Source organism: Phyllobates terribilis, unplaced genomic scaffold (assembly GCF_046119375.1).
Source record: "Phyllobates terribilis strain yellow unplaced genomic scaffold, ASM4611937v1 Scaffold_5__5_contigs__length_657084704, whole genome shotgun sequence".
Taxonomy (NCBI): domain Eukaryota; kingdom Metazoa; phylum Chordata; class Amphibia; order Anura; family Dendrobatidae; genus Phyllobates; species Phyllobates terribilis.
This window is the reverse complement of record NW_027362765.1, coordinates 126,306,366-126,327,395: the sequence shown is the minus strand read 5'-3', so window position 1 is coordinate 126,327,395 and position 21,030 is coordinate 126,306,366. Positions and strand designations below refer to the sequence as shown.

General features: G+C 44.4%; 1 protein-coding gene across 1 annotated transcript; it reads left to right on the top strand.

The window, feature by feature from the left end:
* Positions 1-2,643: 2,643 nt before the first annotated feature.
* On the top strand, positions 2,644-20,670 carry MRGBP (MRG domain binding protein). The gene is made up of 5 exons (XM_073682966.1): positions 2,644-2,884; positions 6,919-7,040; positions 7,455-7,536; positions 18,497-18,571; positions 18,696-20,670. The coding sequence occupies exons 1-5, from the start codon at positions 2,746-2,748 to the stop codon at positions 18,884-18,886; spliced, it is 609 nt and encodes a 202-aa protein (XP_073539067.1). The 5' UTR covers positions 2,644-2,745; the 3' UTR covers positions 18,887-20,670.
* Positions 20,671-21,030: the final 360 nt, after the last annotated feature.

The window sequence follows — 21,030 nt, the reverse complement described above, 5'->3', positions numbered from 1 at the left end:
GAACTGGAATTGTTTTGTGAAGAGGAATGGTCAAAAATACCTTCATCCAGGATCCAGGAACTCATTAAAAGCTACAGGAAGCGACTAGAGGCTGTTATTTTTGCAAAAGGAGGATCTACTAAATATTAATGTCACTTTTCTGGTGAGGTGCCCATACTTATGCACCTGTCAAATTTTATTTGAATGCAGATTGCACATTTTCTGTTAGTACAATAAACCTCATTTCAAGGCAGAAACATTACTGTGTCCAACAGTTATTACATATATCAAACTGAAATAGCTGTTGCAAAAACACCAATTTTTATAAAACATTAAGCTTAAGATTAATAGGGGTGCCCAAACTTTTTCATATAACTGTATGAGTTTCACTTTTTGGATTGAAGAACTGAAATAAATTAACTTTTTGATGATATTCTAATTTTGTGAGAAGCACCTGTACATAGGAGCAGTATTATAGTAGTTATATTCTTGTACATAGGAGGCAGTATTATAGTAGTTATATTCTTGTACATAGGGGCAGTATTATAGTAGTTATATTCTTGTACATAGGAGGCAGTATTATAGTAGTTATATTCTTGTACATAGGAGGCAGTATTATAGTAGTTATATTCTTGTACATAGGAGGCAGTATTATAGTAGTTATATTCTTGTACATCGGGGCAGTATTATAGTAGTTATATTCTTGTACATAGGAGGCAGTATTATAGTAGTTATATTCTTGTACATCGGGGCAGTATTATAGTAGTTATATTCTTGTACATAGGGGGCAGTAATATAGTAGTAGTTATATTCTTGTACATAGGAGGCAGTATTATAGTAGTTATATTCTTGTACATCGGGGCAGTATTATAGTAGTTATATTCTTGTACATCGGGGCAGTATTATAGTAGTTATATTCTTGTACATAGGGGGCAGTATTATAGTAGTTATATTCTTATACACTGGGGAGCAGTATTATAGTAGTTATATTCTTGTATATAGGGGGCAGTATTATAGTAGTTATATTCTTGTACATAGGGGGCAGTGTTATAGTAGTTATATTCTTGTACACAGGGGGCAGTATTATAGTAGTTATATTCTTGTACATCGGGGCAGTATTATAGTAGTTATATTCTTGTACATAGGTTGCAGTATTGTAGTAGTAATATCTTAATACATAGGAGGCAGGATTATAGTAGTTATATTGGTGTACATTTGGGACTCCTGATAGGGAGAACACGATCCCCATGCTTTTTCTGCATTGTTGCGGAGAGAAGCAGTGTAGAATGTGATCCCTGTCCTGTTTTTGCATGGATCGCGCTCTAGACTCCTTCTCCAGCATAGCCCTATGGTGCTGTACAGTCTCACCTCTCATGTCTCCAATTGCCATAGTACCAATTAGGAAACATAACTGCACCAATAGATCAAGTGTAAAATGACACAAAAGTGACTATGTAAATTGAACCAATTAAGCTGTGTTCACACATTGCGGCCACGTTTTATTTTCTGCAGCAATGGCAATACCATTTGTCATTAACAAAAATGCAGCTAAAACACTGCAGTTATAAATATGCCGTGGTCATAATATGTGCATGCAGACCCATACCCCGTCCATCCTGTTTTCTGTGGCCCTCACAGTGTGGTGCTTGCTCCCATAACACTGACAGACACAATACCCGCAGTAGTTAATATTGACCCCATTGCCAATTACAGTACCCCTCAAAACTTAAAGTAATAGTGCCACAAAGCCACACCCATAGTGCCCTAAAAATTCTAAATACCCCCACCCATAATGACACTTTAATTCAAAGTGTCCCAGTGGCAATGATAGTGCCCACAATATTCCAGAAGTGCCCCCAGTTTTCTCAAGTGTCGTAATGTCATCAATAATGCCCCCAATATTCTCATGTGCCACCATAGTGAACCAATAATACAAAGTGTCTTAGTGCCACCCAAATTGCCCTTAATATTCTCAGATATCTGAGGGTCAATCACAGTCCATATAAAAAACATACTGCCCCAATAATCTATAGGTCCAAGTGTCAACCATAGAGCTCGTAATAACCCACAGTGTTATTCCATACAATGAATGTCATACTAACGTGTAGAGCAGCAGATTTTCCTCTAGGTGGCGATATACTCCTTACTACGTGGCCCATCTGTGTCTGCAGTAATTATAAGGCACTTAGTGATGATCGAGTGTGTATTGTTAACCCTTTCGGCACCATTGAATGTGCCTGATCTGTGCAGTACGTATAAGCAATCGTTAGATGTCCCTGCAGTGAGCAGTAATCATAAACAACACCACTAAATATGCCTGATATGTGCAGTACCTACACGTGACCACTAGATGCCTCTGCAGTATGCAGTACTTATAAACTGCCGCTAGATGCCCCTGCAGTGTGCAGTACCTATAAGCCACCACTACATGTCCCTGCAGTATGCAGTACTTATAAATTACCACTAGATGCCCCTGCAGTGTGCAGTACTTATAAATTACCACTAGATGACCCTGCAGTATGCAGTACTCAGAAGCCACCACTAGATGCCCCTGCAGAATGCAGTACTTATAAACTGCCGCTAGATGTCCCTGCAGTGTGCAGTACTTATAAGCCACCACTAGATGCCCATGCAGTACCTATAAACCACCACTAGATGTCCCTGCAGTATGTATAAGTCACCTCTAGATGTCCCTGCTGTGTGCACTACCTCTTTCCTCCAGCTGAGGCCGCAGCTCTCCGGTGTTTCACGGTAGTGGCGGCTACAATGGGTGAGACGGAGACCGGGGAAGGAGCTGTGGAGAGAGCGGAGCCGGTCCCGGGACCCCCAGCGGAGGAGCCGGTGCTGTGGAGCCCGGAGGTAGAGGTGTGCTTGTTTCACGCCATGCTCGGACATAAACCCGTCGGTAAGTGAAGGCCGCAACTGATCCCCGGGCTGGAGTAGATGTCCTCCCCGCCCGCCCGCCCCCCATCCCTCCGGGGCGGCTGAGTGTGGCCAGTGTGGGGTCCCGTCCTGTGTATCATGGCTGCAGTAGGGATTGTTCTCATGTAATCCCTGGCATAAAGAGACAATAGGGATCAGATTATACTGTGAGTAGCGGGCGCATGCTCAGTACAGGCAGACAGCCATCCCATAATAACACAGGAGCTGCTGCCAGAGACCATAACGGGCACAGGTGTCACATGACCGATAAAGGGGTGTGCAGCGCTTTGTGTTTCCAGATCGGTGATGAGATGCTGCTGATCGTCTGCTGTACATCCCCTTTAAGGCTTGGTTTCCATGGCAACTATAGAACAGCTAATCAATGTGTAGATGTGAGTGTCAGGCCCCCGGAGCTCTGCTGCCCCCTCCCTGCAGTACCAGACATCCGCGTGGGCCATTCCAGTAAAGGCTTAGCTGCAGTACCTGACACAGCCACTAGGACACTGGTGGTGCTATATCTGTATGAGGCTTAGTGCTGCCCTAGTGTTAGTGTCTGGTACTGCAGCTCAGCCGCATGTAGGTAAATGGGTGTCACTCGAGCGAGTAAGTGTCCTCAGTGGGGGGAGAAGAGACCCTTCTGATGGCCACTTATCACCCCTCACAACATCATGTATCAGGAGAGTCGGGAGCCCCCCATACACATAGGATATTCCTGGTCCCACAGAAATCAGCACCTTAAAGGGGTTGTCCCCATTCAGAAAACTTTCACCCCGGCTGCTGTTTGGTATTAAATAACAACCCGCTCTTCATTCATTGAGTGTCGGTGCTGCTCCTGGTGTCCAGTATGGGCGGCAGTTCTGATGTCACACCGACAGTGCAGCAATTCCCGTGTAGTTGGAATGCCCCCCCTCCAGCACCACAGCCAATGCCGCACATAGGAGCAGCGCCAGAGACTGCAAGCAAAGAGAGAACGGTTTATTTATAACAAAATGCAGCCGGAGACTATGATTTTCTGAAAGAGGACAATCCTTTTAAGTGAGGGTGAACTGCAGTACCAGACACAGCCACTAAGACTTGCATGACGCTGTATCCAGAGGAGGTAGACTCACTGCCGCTGTCTGGCCCTTTTTCTTCAGTAACCGACAGCATATTAGTGGCCACTGTCGCCCCATGTAAAGTGAATTTGTCAGCACAAAATGACTGTTCAAACCAAGCACATGCACCACACATTTAAGTGCACCCTTCCACCTATTTGTTTCCCATCTATCTCTGGCTCATGTAAAGCCAGAGCTGTCAAGCAAGCAAGAGGAAGAAGAGATAGAAAATCAGTAGGTGGGAAGGTGTAGTGTCCTGAGCTTGGTTTGAGCAGTCATTTTGTGCTGACACACTCCCTTTAACTCCTTCTTGTTGTGGCCAATTTCTGTTTTTTTCATTTTTTTTTTTTTTTTTTTTTTAAATCTTCCAAGAGCCATGACTTTTTTTTATTTTTCCTTTGACATCCCCATGTGAGGGCTTGTTTTTTTTCCAGTTGAGTAGCTCCCTTCATTTTTCAATACAATGTGCTGGAAAATGGATAAAAATTCCAAGTATGGTGGGAAAAAAAGCACAATTTCAACTTTTTTTTTTTTTTTTTTTTTTTAGAAAAAAAAATTAAGGCTGTGTGCGCACGTTCACGATTTGAATGCAGAAATTTCTGCAGCGTTTCTGCATCTCTTGGCAAGAAAAACGCAGAAAAAAAACACACTTTTTTATGCAGTTTTTAATGCGTTTTTTACGCGTTTTTGGACATCAATGAATGCTTTTTTTGGAGCTAAATAAAGATATTTGAAAAAAGAAATGCATGACACTGCTTCAACCCTTGGATTACCATCAGACCTGGGGTGAGTATATTGGTTAATTTAAATGATTAAAGAATGTGTCTGTTGTATTTCAGATAAAGGGTTTACTGTGTGTGTGTGTGTGTTTATTTAACTCTTTACTTTAATTAGCGTTTAGTAATGAAAGGGTCTGATTGACACCTTGTCATTACCAAAAAAAAGAGCTCAGTGTTCGCTAATCCCATACACCCAATCTCATTAGCATTTCCATTCAAGTCATTTCTGGAGCTGCTTTGAGCTGCTATCTTTAGCCTAGGAAGGTGCCATTAGGCAAACATGTTCCCTGGCTATTAATAGCAGCTCACAGCTGTTTTATTAGCCGCTAAGTCCCCAGGATCAGTAACCAGCAGCGCTGTGGATGCAGCGTATTTTCGCTGCGTCCAAAACACTATGCTCTAATGCCGCACTTTTGTTGTCAATACTTGCAGATCCACCGAATATAATCTCATTTCAATCGGTCAAAATCTGCAGCGGAGACTGGTATGTCCGCTACAGAAATTGACATGCCGTGGGTCAGTTTGGGTACGTGACCACGATCTGGAGCTGCTGCAGGTTTGAAGCTGTGTATTTATACAGCGTCAAACCCGCAGTGTCCAGTTGTTACAACATAGTGGATGGTATTACTAGAAATCCCATGTCCACTATGCGTGCATCTGAGGCTGCTGATCACCCATGGACACTGACATGCGGTGCATCTTTCAGGACCGCAGCGTGTCAAATTCTCTTGTGGAGTCGCTAGTCTCCGCAACAGAAATTTGACCACTAGAATGTATTGAAGGTGGGGAAGGGGCCATTAGCCAAAAATGTTCCTTGGCTATTAATAACTGCTCACAGCTGTTTGATTAGCCTTTACTGGCTAGATTACAGGGGGACCCCAGAAAAAATTTACATATAAGACGCCCCCTTTACTAACCCCGTAGTATAGGGTATCGATGCGTTTTCAATAAAGACACAGCCAAAATAAAGTATTTTATTGAAATAAAATGACACATGCTTTTAATATTTTTTTTTTATTATTCTGCCAATCCCCGAAGCCCTAGATCTGTAAAAAAATTAAAAAAACAACCATTTCCCTCACCTGTCCGCCGTCACGACGTAATCCAGTTTGTCCCTCAGCGATCCGAGTCACTTCTACAGCAGTCACATCAATCACTGATGTGACTGCTGTAGAAGTCAGCAATGCACACTGACAGGAGTGTAAAATCACTCCTGTCAGTGTACATGGCTCTGCTGCAGGCTGAGGCCAGGTGAGTTCATCAGCTGAAGATCATCGTGACTTTACTCGCGGCAGCAGCGATGTACACTGCCGGGAGCGAGCTCGCTCCCTTCAGTGTACCGGCGGGGTGATCGTGTCGCCTTTTTTTTTCCTTGCACAGCCCCGGCTCGGCTGAGGAGACTACTACTCCTGTCAGCCGCGCCGCTCTCGCTGTTATCAGCGGGAGCGGCGGTCGGATGATGGGAGAAGTAGTCTTCTTCTCCGGCCTGGGTACCATTCTTTGAGCTTTTTTGCGCTGCAGAAACGCTACAAAGAATGGTCATGCCGCATATTTTAACGCAATGGCAATCCTGAGCGGAAATTTCCGCATCATGTGCACAGCACATCAGGATTGCCATTGCATTAGCTGGCAGACGGATTACTTAACGTTTTTGGTGCATTTCCACGTGGAGAAAACGCTCAGTGTGCACTGTGTTCCATGTGCCGTAAAAGTGACCTGGTGGCATAATCCAGAACGATTATGGCGATAGCGAACCTGTATCCTTTTTTATATGTGATGAAAAAAAAATATCAGAAATTAGTAAAAAATAAATAATTGATTTCTGTGCTGTAGATTTGCATTAGGCCACTGCTCCACTATCAGTATTTGGTCAGTATTCGGTCAGTATTTTTTCTCAGAAGTGGGTGATAAATGCAGAATTGGTGATTTTGTTTCTATTATACCTTTTCTCTGATTGTTCCTCTCCTGGTTTTGTCTCCCACTCCTGAGCAAAAATACTGATAGTGTGGCCGTGGCCTTAGACTCCGATTCCTGTACATGTTGATGACCCATCCTCGGGACAGACCGTCAGTGTTATTATACCCTGTCCGTTGTCTCCACTCCCTGGACTTGCTGACTGTGTCTCCTCCTCCTCCTCCCTATAGGTGTGAACAGACACTTCCACATGATCTGCATTCGGGACAAGTTCAGCCAGAACATCGGCCGTCAGATCTCATCCAAGGTTATATGGGAACATCTGCGCACCATGTATGACATGCAGGCCCTGGTGAGTGTGGCTAATGGAGGCCATCCTGCACCAGTCCTGGTCGCCCAGCTTGCACATTGCAGAGTCACTTCTGGATTTGTGGTCACTAAACTTTGGAACTTTGATGTATTGTAGACCCTCTGATGCTTTATCAGTGGATGTCCCAGTCCTGAGACCCCCACCGATCGCTCAAATCACAGACTACAAGCTCTCAACCGATGCCTGCGCACGCACACAGTCGTGTGCAGATCTGTAGACTTTGTATTGAGCCTATACACCTGTGTGCACGGTTTGATCAGTCACCTCTCTGATCAACAGTCCTTCGGAGGGTTTACAATATATGGCATTATATTAACGCTTAGTTCCACTCTATGTAGTGGCCATTGTAACCCAGGACTGAGCCATCCTCTCCTCATCCTGTGATTTGTTCCTCAGCATGAATCGGAGATCCTGCCTTTCCCAAATTCCGAGAAGAACTTTATTCTGCCTGAGGAGATTTTTCAGGAGGTGAAAGAGGGTGAGTAGTGGTGTCATTGTGTAGTACTGTGCTCATCAGGGCTCTGGAGTCAGTAAGCCAAACCTCCAGCTCCGACTCCTCAATTTCCATGACACCTACGCCGACTCCCTCATACATGGCTCATGTTTAAGTGATAAATTTACTGTAGTAAAATGGTAACATCAGGCTTTTAATCATTATTATGATACAATAATCAAGCTATTTAACCCTAGAACGCATGACCATAAAAATCTACACTTTCACATACCTGGGGCCTTTTAGGCCCGTGTGCAAATAACATGGAATAACTCAAACAAAAATGACAAACAATTATATACCTGAGGAATACCTAGAGTTTCAAAATTCTAACTAAAGTAATCTTGCAGAAAATAGAAAATAATTAACAGGGCGGGCCTGCGAGGCCTCAGGTATGCGTTCTAGGGTTAAATAGTATATGAAATATATTTATTGGAATACAACTTTAGAACAAAAAAAACTTTTGCGTATTTACAATTTATTATACACTATGCAGTAAGTGGGGGGGGAAAAAAAACGTTTTCAACAAAAACGTACTGAATAACATTTGTGCAGTTTATGAATTTCTTCTGAGAAATAAGTATATAATTCCACATGTGTTAATTCATAGCTTTGATGCCTTCCGTGTGAATGTACAATTTTCATAGTCATGAAAATACAGAAAAATCTTTAAATGAGGTGTGTCCAAACTTTTGGTCTGTACTGTATATACATAAAAATATATATGTCCTCATCGATCCTGTTGCTGTATTTCCGAATTTGAGATGTTGGAAAACAGTTTTTCCCCTTATATTCTTTTGTACAGTGTATATAAGTCATCAGAGCAGCTAATTTCTCCAAACATGAGCTAAGAGGAAAAACAAACTAAAGCTGTGTGCCCACTATGCGTTTTTTAAGCGTTTCCGCAGCGGCAATTCCGTTGCAGAAACGCTTAAAAAACGCTTGGTAGAAGGTCTGCTATGTTCCCTAATGATAATCCGCATGTGCGGATTATCATTGCGGAAAAATCCGCAGAACTGCTAATTATTTTGCGTAATCGCGGCGTTTTCGCCGCCGTTGACTTGCATTGGAACGCATGGAATCCGCATCCCTGCATCTGCAGATGCGGAATCCATGAGTTTCAATGTGCGGATGGTACCCGGGTTTGTAGAAGAGGAGACTTACCTTCTGATGGCCCCCGGTGTCCTTAGCGATGCGTCTCGGCTTTCCGGCACCTCGCGATGGTCTGAAAAGGACCTGCCATGACTTCATTTAGTCATGTGACGGGTCACGCGACCGCTGACATCGGCAGGTCCTTTAGTCTATCGCAAGCTGCTGGCAAGCCCGGACGCATCGGATAAAGACACCGGGGGCAATCAGAAGGTAAGTTGTTGTTTGTTTTTTTTTTTTATTTATTTTTTACCATTCTTTCGGTCACACTATATAAATCCATGCCGTTCGCATGGATTTATATAGTGTGACCAAGTTGTCAAGCACTTTTCCAAGTGATGCTAAAATCGCTTGGAAAGCGCTTGACAACCTGCATGCGGAAATGCATGTGAAAAACGCTTCACTTACGCTTGTCCCTGGCAGGAAAAAGGCATGTACAATCTACATGCGTTTTTTCTGCCAGGGAGATGCAGAAACACTCAGGAAAAATCCGGAGCATTTCTGCATCGTGGGCACATAGCCTCAAACACCAAGCATACAGGCACAACATATACTGGACTATTAATTTACGCACAGTTTATTGAAAGTTTAGATATGCTTTAAGAAGTACTTACCTTAATCCTGCTTTCCTGTTCACTCCAGCAGTTCTGAGATGAGTGCAGGCATTCCTTCCCTGTGTGTTTGTTGTTTTTTTTTCCCCCTTATCTGTAGAGGTGGAGCTTTACTACTTATGTACATAAAGTGAAGCACAGATTCATCACAGCTAAAAGTCTAGACCCTTAGGCTATGTGCCCACGTAGCGTTTTTGTAGCGTTTTTACGGCTGCGAAAATGCTTGTAAAACCGTCTGCCATGCAAAGCAATGTGAATTCGGATGTGCTGTGCACATGATGCGCTAATTAGCACGGCGAATTCTCATTGCGTTGCAAAACGCAGCATGACCATTTCTACCGCGATTACTCCGCAAATTCGCGGCCATTGAGGAACATTGAAATGCAGCAAACCCGCAGGTTTGTGGATTTGCTGCGCTTCAATTAAATTCAATGGCCACAAATTTGCGGTGTAATCGCGGTGCGTGTGGTACCCAGGATGAAGAGGAGACTACAACTCCTCTTCATACCGGCTACCACGTGGTGAAAAAAAGAAATAAAGTTAAAAATAAAAAAAAACCTGTATACTCACCTCTCCGATCTCCTCTTGGTGGCGGCGATCCTCTCTCCTCAGCGTCCCGCGGTGTACTGGCAGGACCTGCGGTGACGTCATTTAGTCAGCTGATGGTCACGCGACCGCTTATGTCAGCGGTCAGGTGATGTAAATCTGCATGCTTTTTTTTCTGCCAGAGAGGCAAAAACGCTCTGCATCAAATCTGCTACATGGGCACATAGCCTTAGATCAGGAATAGGACAGATGTTCTATAAATATTTCATAACTTTCCCAAATTCTTATGAAAAAATATTCCCCACAAACTGCATTAAACTACTGTACCCAATTTATTATATATTTTAGGAGTCTGTCCATTTTATACCAACTCTGATTTCAACTCCACCAAAATGGACACAGACTCCAACTCCACAGCCATGGTGTTCATACTGGGAAATTCCTTTCATCTGACATTTCATTCAGCACTTCCCATATCAGAATCGATTATCTGTGGCAATTTTCCTTGTATCCAAGGAAATCAATCAGTTTCTGTTACAGCAACTGTCTCAAAAAGTAATTGCCACTGATCTCATTACGTGTAGACATGCAAATCAATGCCCAACCATGTAATTCATGAATATAGTTGCCCAAACGCCTAAGTCCCCTGTTCAGCTAGCAGCTATCACCTCTCACTTCCCACATATAGAAATATTCGACTTGGCCACGAGTTCCTGTGTTTTCAGTGCGGAGAGGGGAGAAAGCCTTGATTGTTTAGGCATTATAACCCAAACTGTCCTGGTCTCCTGAAACGTTACAGGGGGAGGTCAGAGGCCCAATACACAGATAGCTGGCCAAAATCAGCAATCTTACTTAATCTTAAAGGGGTTGTCCACTACTTGGACAACCCTTTCTCAATCCCAGTAAAATAATAACACCTATACTCGGCAGTGGTGTCAGCACTGGCTCTCCCAGGGATCTTGTAACATTGTGATGTCACGCAGGCCCTGCAGCCAATTGGCACGCGCATTACTCTCCTCACTTTTGGACGCATCACATGCATCCGGAGGAAGAAAGCCGCAGTTCTCGCTTTCTCCAGATGTATATGATTTGTACTGAAGTATTGCTGTATACAGTGGCATGTAAAAGTTTGGGCACCCCTGGTCAAAATTACTGTTATTGTGAACGGTTAAGCAAGTTAAAGATGAAATGATCTCTAAAAGGCCTAAAGTTAAAAATTACACATTTCCTTTATATTTTAGGATATAAAGGAATATATATATATATATATATATATATATATATATATATATATATATATATATATATATATATATATATATATATATATATATATATATATATATATATATATATATATATATACATTTTATAAAATTACAGAAAGGAAAATGGGCTGATGCAAAAGTTTGGGACTCTGCACGGTTACTACCTAGTAGCACCCCCTTTTGCAAGTATCACAGCTTGTAAGCGCTTTTTGTAGCTAGACAAGTCTTTCAATTCTTGTTTGAGGGATTTTCATCCATTCTTCCTCCAGTTCTGTGCGATTCCTGGGTCGTCTTGCATGCACTTCTATTTTGAGGTCTAGCCACAGTTTTTCAATGATGTTCAGATCAGGGGACTGTGAGGGCCATTGTAAAACCTTCAGCTTGCGCCTTTTGAGGTAGTCTGTTGTGGATTTTGACTTGTGTTTAGGATCATTATCCATTTGTAGAAGCCATCCTCTTTTCAACTTTAGCTTTTATACAGATGGTGTTATGTTTGCATCAAGAATTTGTTGACATTTCATTTAATCCATTCTTCCTGTGAAATGTTCCCCATGCCATTGGCTACAACACAACCCCAAAGCATGATTGATCCATCTCCATGCTTAATGGTTGGCGAGATGTTCTTTTCCTGAAATTCTGTCCCCTTTTTTTCTCCACACACACGTTTGAATATTGTGGCGAAAGAGTTCTATTTTAACCTCAAAATAGTTCGTTCAAAGAACAATCCCCTCTCTACCCCTCTTTTTTTGGTAACTTGTGAAGGTTGCTGTGCCAGTGAGCAGCAGGGGATCGTTCTTTGAACGAATCTTTTTGACCTTGCGCCAGTGCTACTCTCTATACTTTTCTATTTTAACCTTATCGGTCCACAAGACTTATTTCCAAAATGCATCAGACTTGTTTAGATGTTCTTTTGCATACTTCTGGCCCTGATTTTTTTTGTGAGGACGCAGGAGAGGTTTTCTTCTGATGACTCTTCCATGAAGGTTTATTTGTGCAGGTGTCTCTGAACAGTAGAACAATGTACTACAACTCCAGAGTCTGATAAAACTTTCTGAAGGTCTTTTGCAGTCAAGCGGGGGTTCTGATTTGCCTTTCTAGCAATCTTACGAGCCGCTCTCACTGAAATTTTGCTTGGTCTTCCAGTCCTTATCTTGACTTGCACTGTTCCTGTTAACTGCTATTTCTTAATTACATTTTGAGCTGAGGAAAGGGCAACTTGAAAACGCTTTGCTATCTTCTTATAGCCTTTTCCTGCTTTGTGGGCCTCCACCACTTTCAGAGTGCTAGGCAGCTGCTTAGAAGAACCCATGGCTGCTGTTTTTTGGCACAAGGTTAGAGGAGGCTGGGTTTTTATAAAGCTGGGAAATTTGCATCACCTGACCCTTCCCAACGATGATGGTGAACAAGCCATAACCCTAACAGGTTAATTAAGGTCTGAAACCTTGGTCAAAATGATCTGAGAGCACAAATCTCCAAGGGTGTTAAACTTTATCTGCCCATTTTCCTTTTTATACTTTTTAACCCCTTAAGCCCCGAGGGTGGTTTGCACATTAATGACCAGGCCAATTTTTACAATTCTGACCACTGTCACTTTATGAGGTAATTACTCTGGAACGCTTCAACGGATCCCCCTGATTCTGAGATTGTTTTTTCGTGACACATTGTACTTCATGATTGTGGTAAAATTTCTTCGATATCACTTGCGTTTATTTGTGAAAAAAACGGAAATTTGGCGAAAATTTTGAAAATTTAGCAATTTTCAAACTTTGAATTTTTATGCCCTTAAATCAGAGAGATGTCACACAAAATAGTTAATAAATAACATTTCCCACATGTCTACTTTACATCAGCACAATTTTGGAACCAAAATTTTTTTTTTTGTTAGGGAGCTATAAGGGTTAAAAGTTGACCAGCGATTTCTCATTTTTCCAACAAAATTTACAAAACCATTTTTTTAGGGACCACATCTTATTTGAAGTCACTTTGAGAGGTGTTTATGACAGAAAATACCCAAAAGTGACACCATTCTAAAAACTGCACCCCTCAAGGTGCTCAAAACCACATTCAAGAACTTTATTAACCCTTCAGGTGCTTCACAGGAATTTTTGGAATGTGGAAGAAAAAAATGAACATTTAACTTTTTTCACAAAAATGTTTCTTTAGACCCAATCTTTTTTATTTTCACAGGGGTAACAAGAAAAAATGGACCCCAAAATTTGTTGTGCAATTTCCCTTGGGCACGCAGATACCCCATATGTGGGGAAAAAACACTGTTTGGGCGCACGACAGGGCTCGGAAGGGAAGGAGCGCCGTTTGACTTTTTGATTGTAAAATTTGCTTGAATAATTAGCGGACACCATGTTGAGTTTGGAGAGCCCCTGTGTGCCCAAACATTGGAGCTCCCCCACAAGTGACCCCATTTTGGAAACTAGACCCCCCCCCCCAAGGCACCTATCTAGATGCATAGTGAGCACTTGGAACCCCCAGGAGCTTCACAAATTGATTCGTAACAATGAAAAAGTGAAAAAAAAAAAAACACTTTTTCATTTTTATGAATCAATTTGTGAAGCTCCTGGGGGTTCCAAGTGCTCACTATGCATCTAGATAGGTGCCTTGGGGGTCTAGTTTCCAAAATGGGGTCACTTGTGGGGGAGCTCCAATGTTTAGACACACAGGAGCTCTCCAAACGCAACATGGTTCCAATTTGTTAGGGGACACCATGTTGCGTTTGGAGAGCCTCTGTGTGTCTAAACATTGGAGCTCCCCCACAAGTGACCCCATTTTGGAAACTAGACCCCCCCCAGGGAACTTGTATAGATGTGTGGTGAGCCCATTGAACCCCCAGGTGCTTCACAGAAAATCATAATGTTGACTTGTGAAAATAAAAAAAAACAAACATTTTTTTCCAAAAAATGCAAAAAAAAAATATTTTCACAAGGGTACCAGGAGAAATTGCACCCCATAAGTTGTTGTGCAATTTCTCCTGAGTACGCATATACCCCATGTGTTGGAAAAAACTACTGTTTGGGCGCATGTAAGGGCTCGGAAGGGAAGGAGTGACGCTTTTGAATGCAGACATTGATGGAATGGTCTGCGGGCGTCATGTCATGTTCTCAGAGCCCCTGATGTGCCTAAACAGTGAAATGCCTAACAAGTGCCCCCTTTTTGGTAGTTAGTTGATTTTTGAATTTTGTAATGTAGTGTTGTACATCAGTTGTGTAGGACAGTCTGACGAACACTACACAACTGACGTATGACAACCTGACGAACACTACGTCAGCTGTGTAGTGTTCGTCAGGTTGTCATACGTCAGAAATTAATTCAATAGTCCATCGAAGTATGGTACCTTTTGAAGCAGTCTTTCATACACAGGCCAGGTTTGTCAGGGCTGGTGTCACATTGATAAATGGTGTCCTTGCGTATTCCACTTTTATAACACACTCTGCACCTCTTTTGTGACTTTCCTTTTTTTCCACTGTGAGGGATCTGCCCTGGGAAATGCTGGCCTGGTACAATTCTCGGTCCTTCAATTCCATAAGTACTGGGTCCCGCTCTGTCACCGCTGCCAAATATCAGGGCCTTGATAACGGTTTCCTGAAACTGAAGATACGACGCAGAAGTCTGGCCTGCACATTGTGACAGAAGGAAAGCATTGTGCATTGCCATCTGTACAATGTGCACGGCCAGCTTCTTGTACCACACTCTGGACTTTCTCAAAGCACTGTATGGCTGGAGGACTTGATCAGAAAGATCAACTCCCCCCATGTACTTGTTGTACCCCACTACACAGTCTGGTTTGACGACCTGTGTAGTGGAACCTCGTACAGTGCTGAGTGTGCTGCCATTACCATGTATGGTGGTCAAGAAAAGGACATCCCTTTTGTCCTTGTACTTGACCATCCACAGGTGGTCGCTACATTGGGCTCTGCTCTCACCCCTTCTGAGCAGCTGCCCAATTAGCGTCTTTGGGAGGCCTTTCTGAATTTTGCGGACAGTACCGCAAGCTGCGGTAAGTCGCGCAGAGAGGGACTGGAAGAGTGGGATACTTGTATAAAAGTTATCCACGTAGAGGTGATAACCTTTATCAAGCAGTGGGTGCACCAAGTCCCACACAATTTTCCCACTCACTCCCAGAACAGGGGGGCATTCAGGGGGTTCAATCCGGGAGTCCTTCCCTTCATAAACTCTAAACTTGTGAGTGTAACCTGAGGTACTCTCACAAAGTTCATACAGCTTGATCCCGTACCTTGCCCTCTTACTGGGCAGGTACTGCCGGAATCCAAGCCGCCCCTTAAAAGAAATTAAGGACTCATCCACACAGATGTCCCTTTGGGGCATGTACACTTCACCAAACTTGTTGTTGAAGTGTTCGATGACAGGCCGAACTTTGAAAAGACAATCCAAGTTCGGGTCATCGCGTGCAGGACACCTTGCATTATCTTGGTAATGCAAGAACTTGTAGATGGCCTGAAAGCGTGTCCGGGGCATGACCATTCGGAACACTGGAGTGTTATACAAAACGTCAACACTCCAGTATTGCTGAAGCTCGGGCTTCTTCAAGATCCCCATAAGAAGGACCAGGCCCCAAAACTTCATCATTTCTACTGCGTCTACAGGAGACCAGTTAGAAAATGATGAAGAGGGGTTTTGTTCTAAAAATTGATGAGCATACAAATTAGTTTGGCCCACCAGGAGGTTTAGAAAATCCTCAGAGAAAAAGACTTTGAAAAAGTCTATTTCTGTGAGGCCGGTGGTGTCAAACTTGATTCCTGATTCCGCTACGAAATCAGGAATCGGCGGCTCATAATTTTCGGGGGGCGAAGTCCATATAGGCTCAGTAGTGGGGGGCGCTGGAACATCTCTCCTGCGACGACGGCGGGGCGGGCCAGCAGAACCTGAGGAAGAAGAGAAGGAGGAAGACGACGAGGAGTCGGAAAAATTAAAGAAATGTGGGATCCTCACCCTCACTGTCAGTGTCGGAGGCAAGAATAGCGTATGCCTCCTCCGCTGAATACTGAGCTTGGGATGAGCAGGACATTGTTTATGTATGTGGTGCGTGTGTGTCAATACTTTATTGAGACTTTGTGTGTGTCAGTACTTTATTTAGAGTGTGTGGAAAAAGGAAATACTGTATGTGGTGCAAACAGCGAGCACGAGTGTGGATTGGTGAACTATGCCACCGATCAATACTCGGCGGCTGCTGGATGTGCGCACAAATGTGTGGGAAGAGGGGAATTGGGTTGGATGAGGGGAGATCAGAGATTACTTACCAAAGTCCTCTCTGTTCTTCTTTCAGGATCGGGAGCCCGGAGCAGGAGACTGGTACTGGAGCTGCAGATCAGAAGCAAAAGAATTAACAGGGACACTGGGGTGAGGCGGATTGGGGTGGGAAGGGGGGTAAAAAGACAGGGGAGTGTGAAGAGGGGTAAAAAGATAGGGGAGGGAGATTGGGGTGGATGAGGGGAGATCAGAGATGGACTTACCAAAGGGTCAGCAGGACTGGAACAGAAGACCCGGAGCAGGAGACCAGGAACCCGGAGCAGGAGACCGGTACTGGAGCTGGAGATCAGAAGCAAAAGAATTAACAGGGACACTGGCGTGAGGCAGATTGGGGTGGGAAGGGAGGTAAAAAGACAGGGGAGTGGGAAGAGGGGTAAAAAGACAGGGGAGGGGGATTGGGGTGGATGAGGGGAGATCAGAGATGGACTTACCAAAGGGTCAGCAGGACTGGAGCAGGAGCCCGGCGCAGGAGCCCGGGAGCCCGGCGCTGGTGACCGGGAGCGGAGCTGGAAACTCGGACCAGAGCTGGAGACCGCTGCAAGACGCAGAAAAAAAGGTAAGGTGGGGGGGGGGGATTGGGGTGGATGAGGGGAGAACAGACTTACCAAAGTCTTCTCTGCAGGATCAGCAGCAGGCTCTGGAGCAGGAATCACAGCAGGTCAGGAGCAGAAGATCCAGGAGCTGGAGCAGAAGATCCAGGACGCTGGAACAGAAGATCCAGGAGCAGCGGCAGCAGCGACTGGAACAGTGAGAAGATGGTCTTGTGGTGTCACAGAATATTCTGTGGCACTACAAGGCCCAGCACAGACACATCAGATGTGATCGCTCTGTAGAAATCCTCACCAAGTGTGAGGGTCTGCAGGGTCACAGAGTGATGATGGGGTGGTGGCAGGTGGAGGTAATCTGATTGGAGTGATCAATGTCATCAATGATTGCTCCAATCAGAGTACCTGAATACAGGTGACCAGGCGGTCACAGGGAGGTGTCACCTCTCTGTGACCCCCTGTGGTGCATGTTGTGCCCCAGCCATCTGATTGGTGACACTGATTGCACCAATCAGACATGGCTGGAGCAGAGCACGCACCACAGGGGGTCACAGAGGTGACACCTCCCTGTGACCGCCTGGTCACCTGTATTCAGGTACTCTGATTGGAGCGATCGATGTCATCATCGATCGCTCTAATCACAGTAGTCTGGGGGCTTGAATCACATTACAGGGGGTCATGGGGCGGTGACAGGCAGGTTACAAGCTGGTCACCGCCCCATGACCGCCCTGTCACCGCGCGGTCGCGCTACGATCGATGTGATCGGCGGTCTGGGGCCAGGGCTGGGGTGTCTTAGCAACAGCCTAGGATCGGTGCTCTTAGGAGCACTGATCCTAGGCTGCAGATCACTGTTTCCGGCAATCACATTGCCGGAAACAGTGAGAAATGCTGTGATTGGCTGTTCAGATTTGAACAGCTAATCACAGCGATCGCTGGTGCGGGGGGGCGGCGACAGCCCCCGGGATGATGACTCCATCTACCAAGAGGTAGGATGGCACCGTAACTTTAATGCTGTCACCGCGACTTAAGTCGCGGTGCCACATTAAAGATATGACGTACTAATACGTGTCTGGCTCTTAAGTCCCAGGGCACAGACGCGTATTAGTACGTCAGATGTTATTAAGGGGTTAAAATGTAAAAAAAAAAAATATATTTTTTTGCCTAGAATACAAAGGAAATGTGTCATTTTTAACTTTAGGCCTTTTAGAGATCATTTCATCTTCATCTTGCTTAACTGGTCACAATAACAGTAATTTTGACCAGGGGTGCCCAAACTTTTACATGCTACTGTATAGTATAAGCGATTGAATGATTGCATGTTCAAGTCCCCTAAGGAAAACAAATGAACACTGGAAATACAGAACCCCCAAACAAACCATGTCGGAAGTGTGTGAGGAAGGGGGGTTTCGCTATCTGGCGTAACATTTACCCCGCTTTGGAAATGTGTGGCCAACTGATCGTCAGTGGTCTTCATTAGGAATCCTCTTTAACTGGTAGATCTGGCCCTTTCTTGGCACACAGGTGATTGTTTATTACATTGTTTTAGGTAAAGTGATCAGTGAAGATGACATCAAAGAAGAAGCGAAGGAGGACGTAGATCTGCACTCAGCGTCTGAAGAAGGTGAGGCCGCTGATCTATGGGAGCATGAATGTGTGGATGTATAATGGTGAAGGATTGACGCTCAGGGTTCAGGGAAAGTGCCATCCTCTGTGATTTCTGATAGTTTCACAACCGGTTCTTTCAGCTTTTACAAACTCATCGACAACTTCAGGAAAGACCGCAGACAAACCCAGCAAAGAGAAGGAGAGGACGCTGTCCGAATCTGGCTCCAAGGAGTCTGGCGATAAGAGAAAGCGGAGCCGCCTTACCGAGAAGGTGGTTAATGCCAACAGCAATCCGTCCAGTCCCAATGCCAACAAGCGGAGACGTACGTAAGGATGAGATCCGCCGCACGGGCTTGTAGGACACCGCAGCGTGGCCTCAGAGCTTCTCATCTACAGTAACCCTTTACCGGTGTCTTGTTGGCACCGGTAGACACACATTTTGGGGAGTGTGCTCTGTTCGGTTTTTACATTGAGAAATTGGGGCTTTTGTGTAAGGGGCACAGAGTTCTCCGTTTGGGGGAGGGGGGCAGGCCCTCCGTTTTGTGTTTTCTTAATTAGCTATAGTTTATAGTTGTTAGAGGGGGATTCCACATTCTCCTAAATACGGGTTCATAGACCGAGCATCTTTTTGGTGCTGATACTTTATAATATTAGTGATTTTTATGAATGAGAAGGGGGCTGAAGATCACACCTGGCCATAGACATGTAGAGGTGGGTGACACCTTGATCAACCGCATCCCTTTTTTTTAAAAAAAAAAAAAAAAACTCTGCACAATTACTACACACGATCCATCACGCTATAGTCTGCAGTGATTGGGTATTGTGGTCGCATGATCTCATGCTGATATGCCAACCCTCCAGAACCTAAACACTGGTGGAGCCAGAGTAGGAATGGAAAAGATTTGGGACCGGAGCATTGGGAATTTCCATTTTAGGCAAATCCCCATGTACTGGCTGCAATCAGGACAGAATGCAGTTTTGCACTATTACTCGTGCAGGAGCTGCCGAGAAGTAGAATAGGCATAGGTAAATTAGTTGTGGACTACCACTCCCAGCATTCATTTTTGGCCGGTGTACTGTGAGCCTGCCACTGATACATTACATCTTAAGAAGTGTTTTAAAGCCGCAGACCCCAGTCTATTGTAGGTTTCCCTTAGCTGTAGTGGACACCAGCGCCCGGTGCCTTGTATTTTTTAGGACTTGTGTATTATAAGGGACTGATATTTATAGCTAGGGGGCAGTTCTCGCGGATGACCCCTAGGACTGGTGCACAGGACTGCAGCAATATATTTAATGTTTTTAGCGATTTATAAAGTGTTTTGCATATAAAGCCGTTCCATTGTGTCCCCCATTTATTCCTTTTATTTGTATATAGGACATGGTGGCGATGTGACATGAGGTAGTTTGGGGGGGGGGTGTTAAATTATCCCCCCCCAAGACTGAAGGCTAAACACTCAGACACTTTAATCCTCTATGAATTTAACAGCTTTAGGAAGGTGTTTGCTACTAGAGAAAACATTTTTTTAAAATAAGCATCGGCGCCACTCCCATCAATGGTCTGCTTATGGTATTGCACTTTAGCCACATTCAAGTGATACCACAAGCGTCTGTGGATGGAGTGCTGCTGTATAGGAGGAGCAGATCCCTTCACGGGTGCTTTGATCCATTTTAAAAGGGTAACCTAAAAATCACATAATAAATGAATGCTTGTGGATAAAAGTCTGACCCAGGATCTGGTGAGGAAAAAAGGACCAGTTTAGGCTCAAGATCTCTACTTGCTGTCATTCAATACAGACTTTAATTGCTTCCAATGTTCCATCATATGAGCAGGACTTAATTGTATTTTCTGAGTAAGGGTAGGGTTATGTACTGACTTCAATTGTGCAACTTGAGGATCAGAAGGTTGCATTGGGAATGTGGTCGCAAGGTCATGAAAAAACTGCACACTTAAAGGGAACGGATATCGCCAAAAACTCTTTCCCTGCAAGTAAATAGTGTGAAAACACTGTGACTTGAAGTGCGGCTGCATAGAGAAAATGGAGTTTTATTGACACACACACACACACACACACACACACACACACACACACACACACACACACATACACATACACATACACATACACATACACATACACATACACACACACACACACACACACACACACACACACACACACACTCTTTTGGGGTGGAAAATAAGAAAAAAAAAAAATTGTGGCTGTAGAGCAGGGTCGCTGCTTTAAGAGGCCGCCGGTGTCAAGAGTGGGGCGATGCTGCAGGCCCTGGAGTCTCATAAGATGTCGGCGCTGGTGAGTGGAGTCCCCTTTCCCAATGATTTCCCTGTGGTGGGCTTCGGGAAAGTGGCCTCCGGAGGTGGCGCTTGTGCAGATTGCGAGCTCTGGAGACTAAATCTCGTCTCTCGTGAGTTCAGTCTGCGCATGGGAAATAGGGGATTCTGCTCACCGGTGCCGA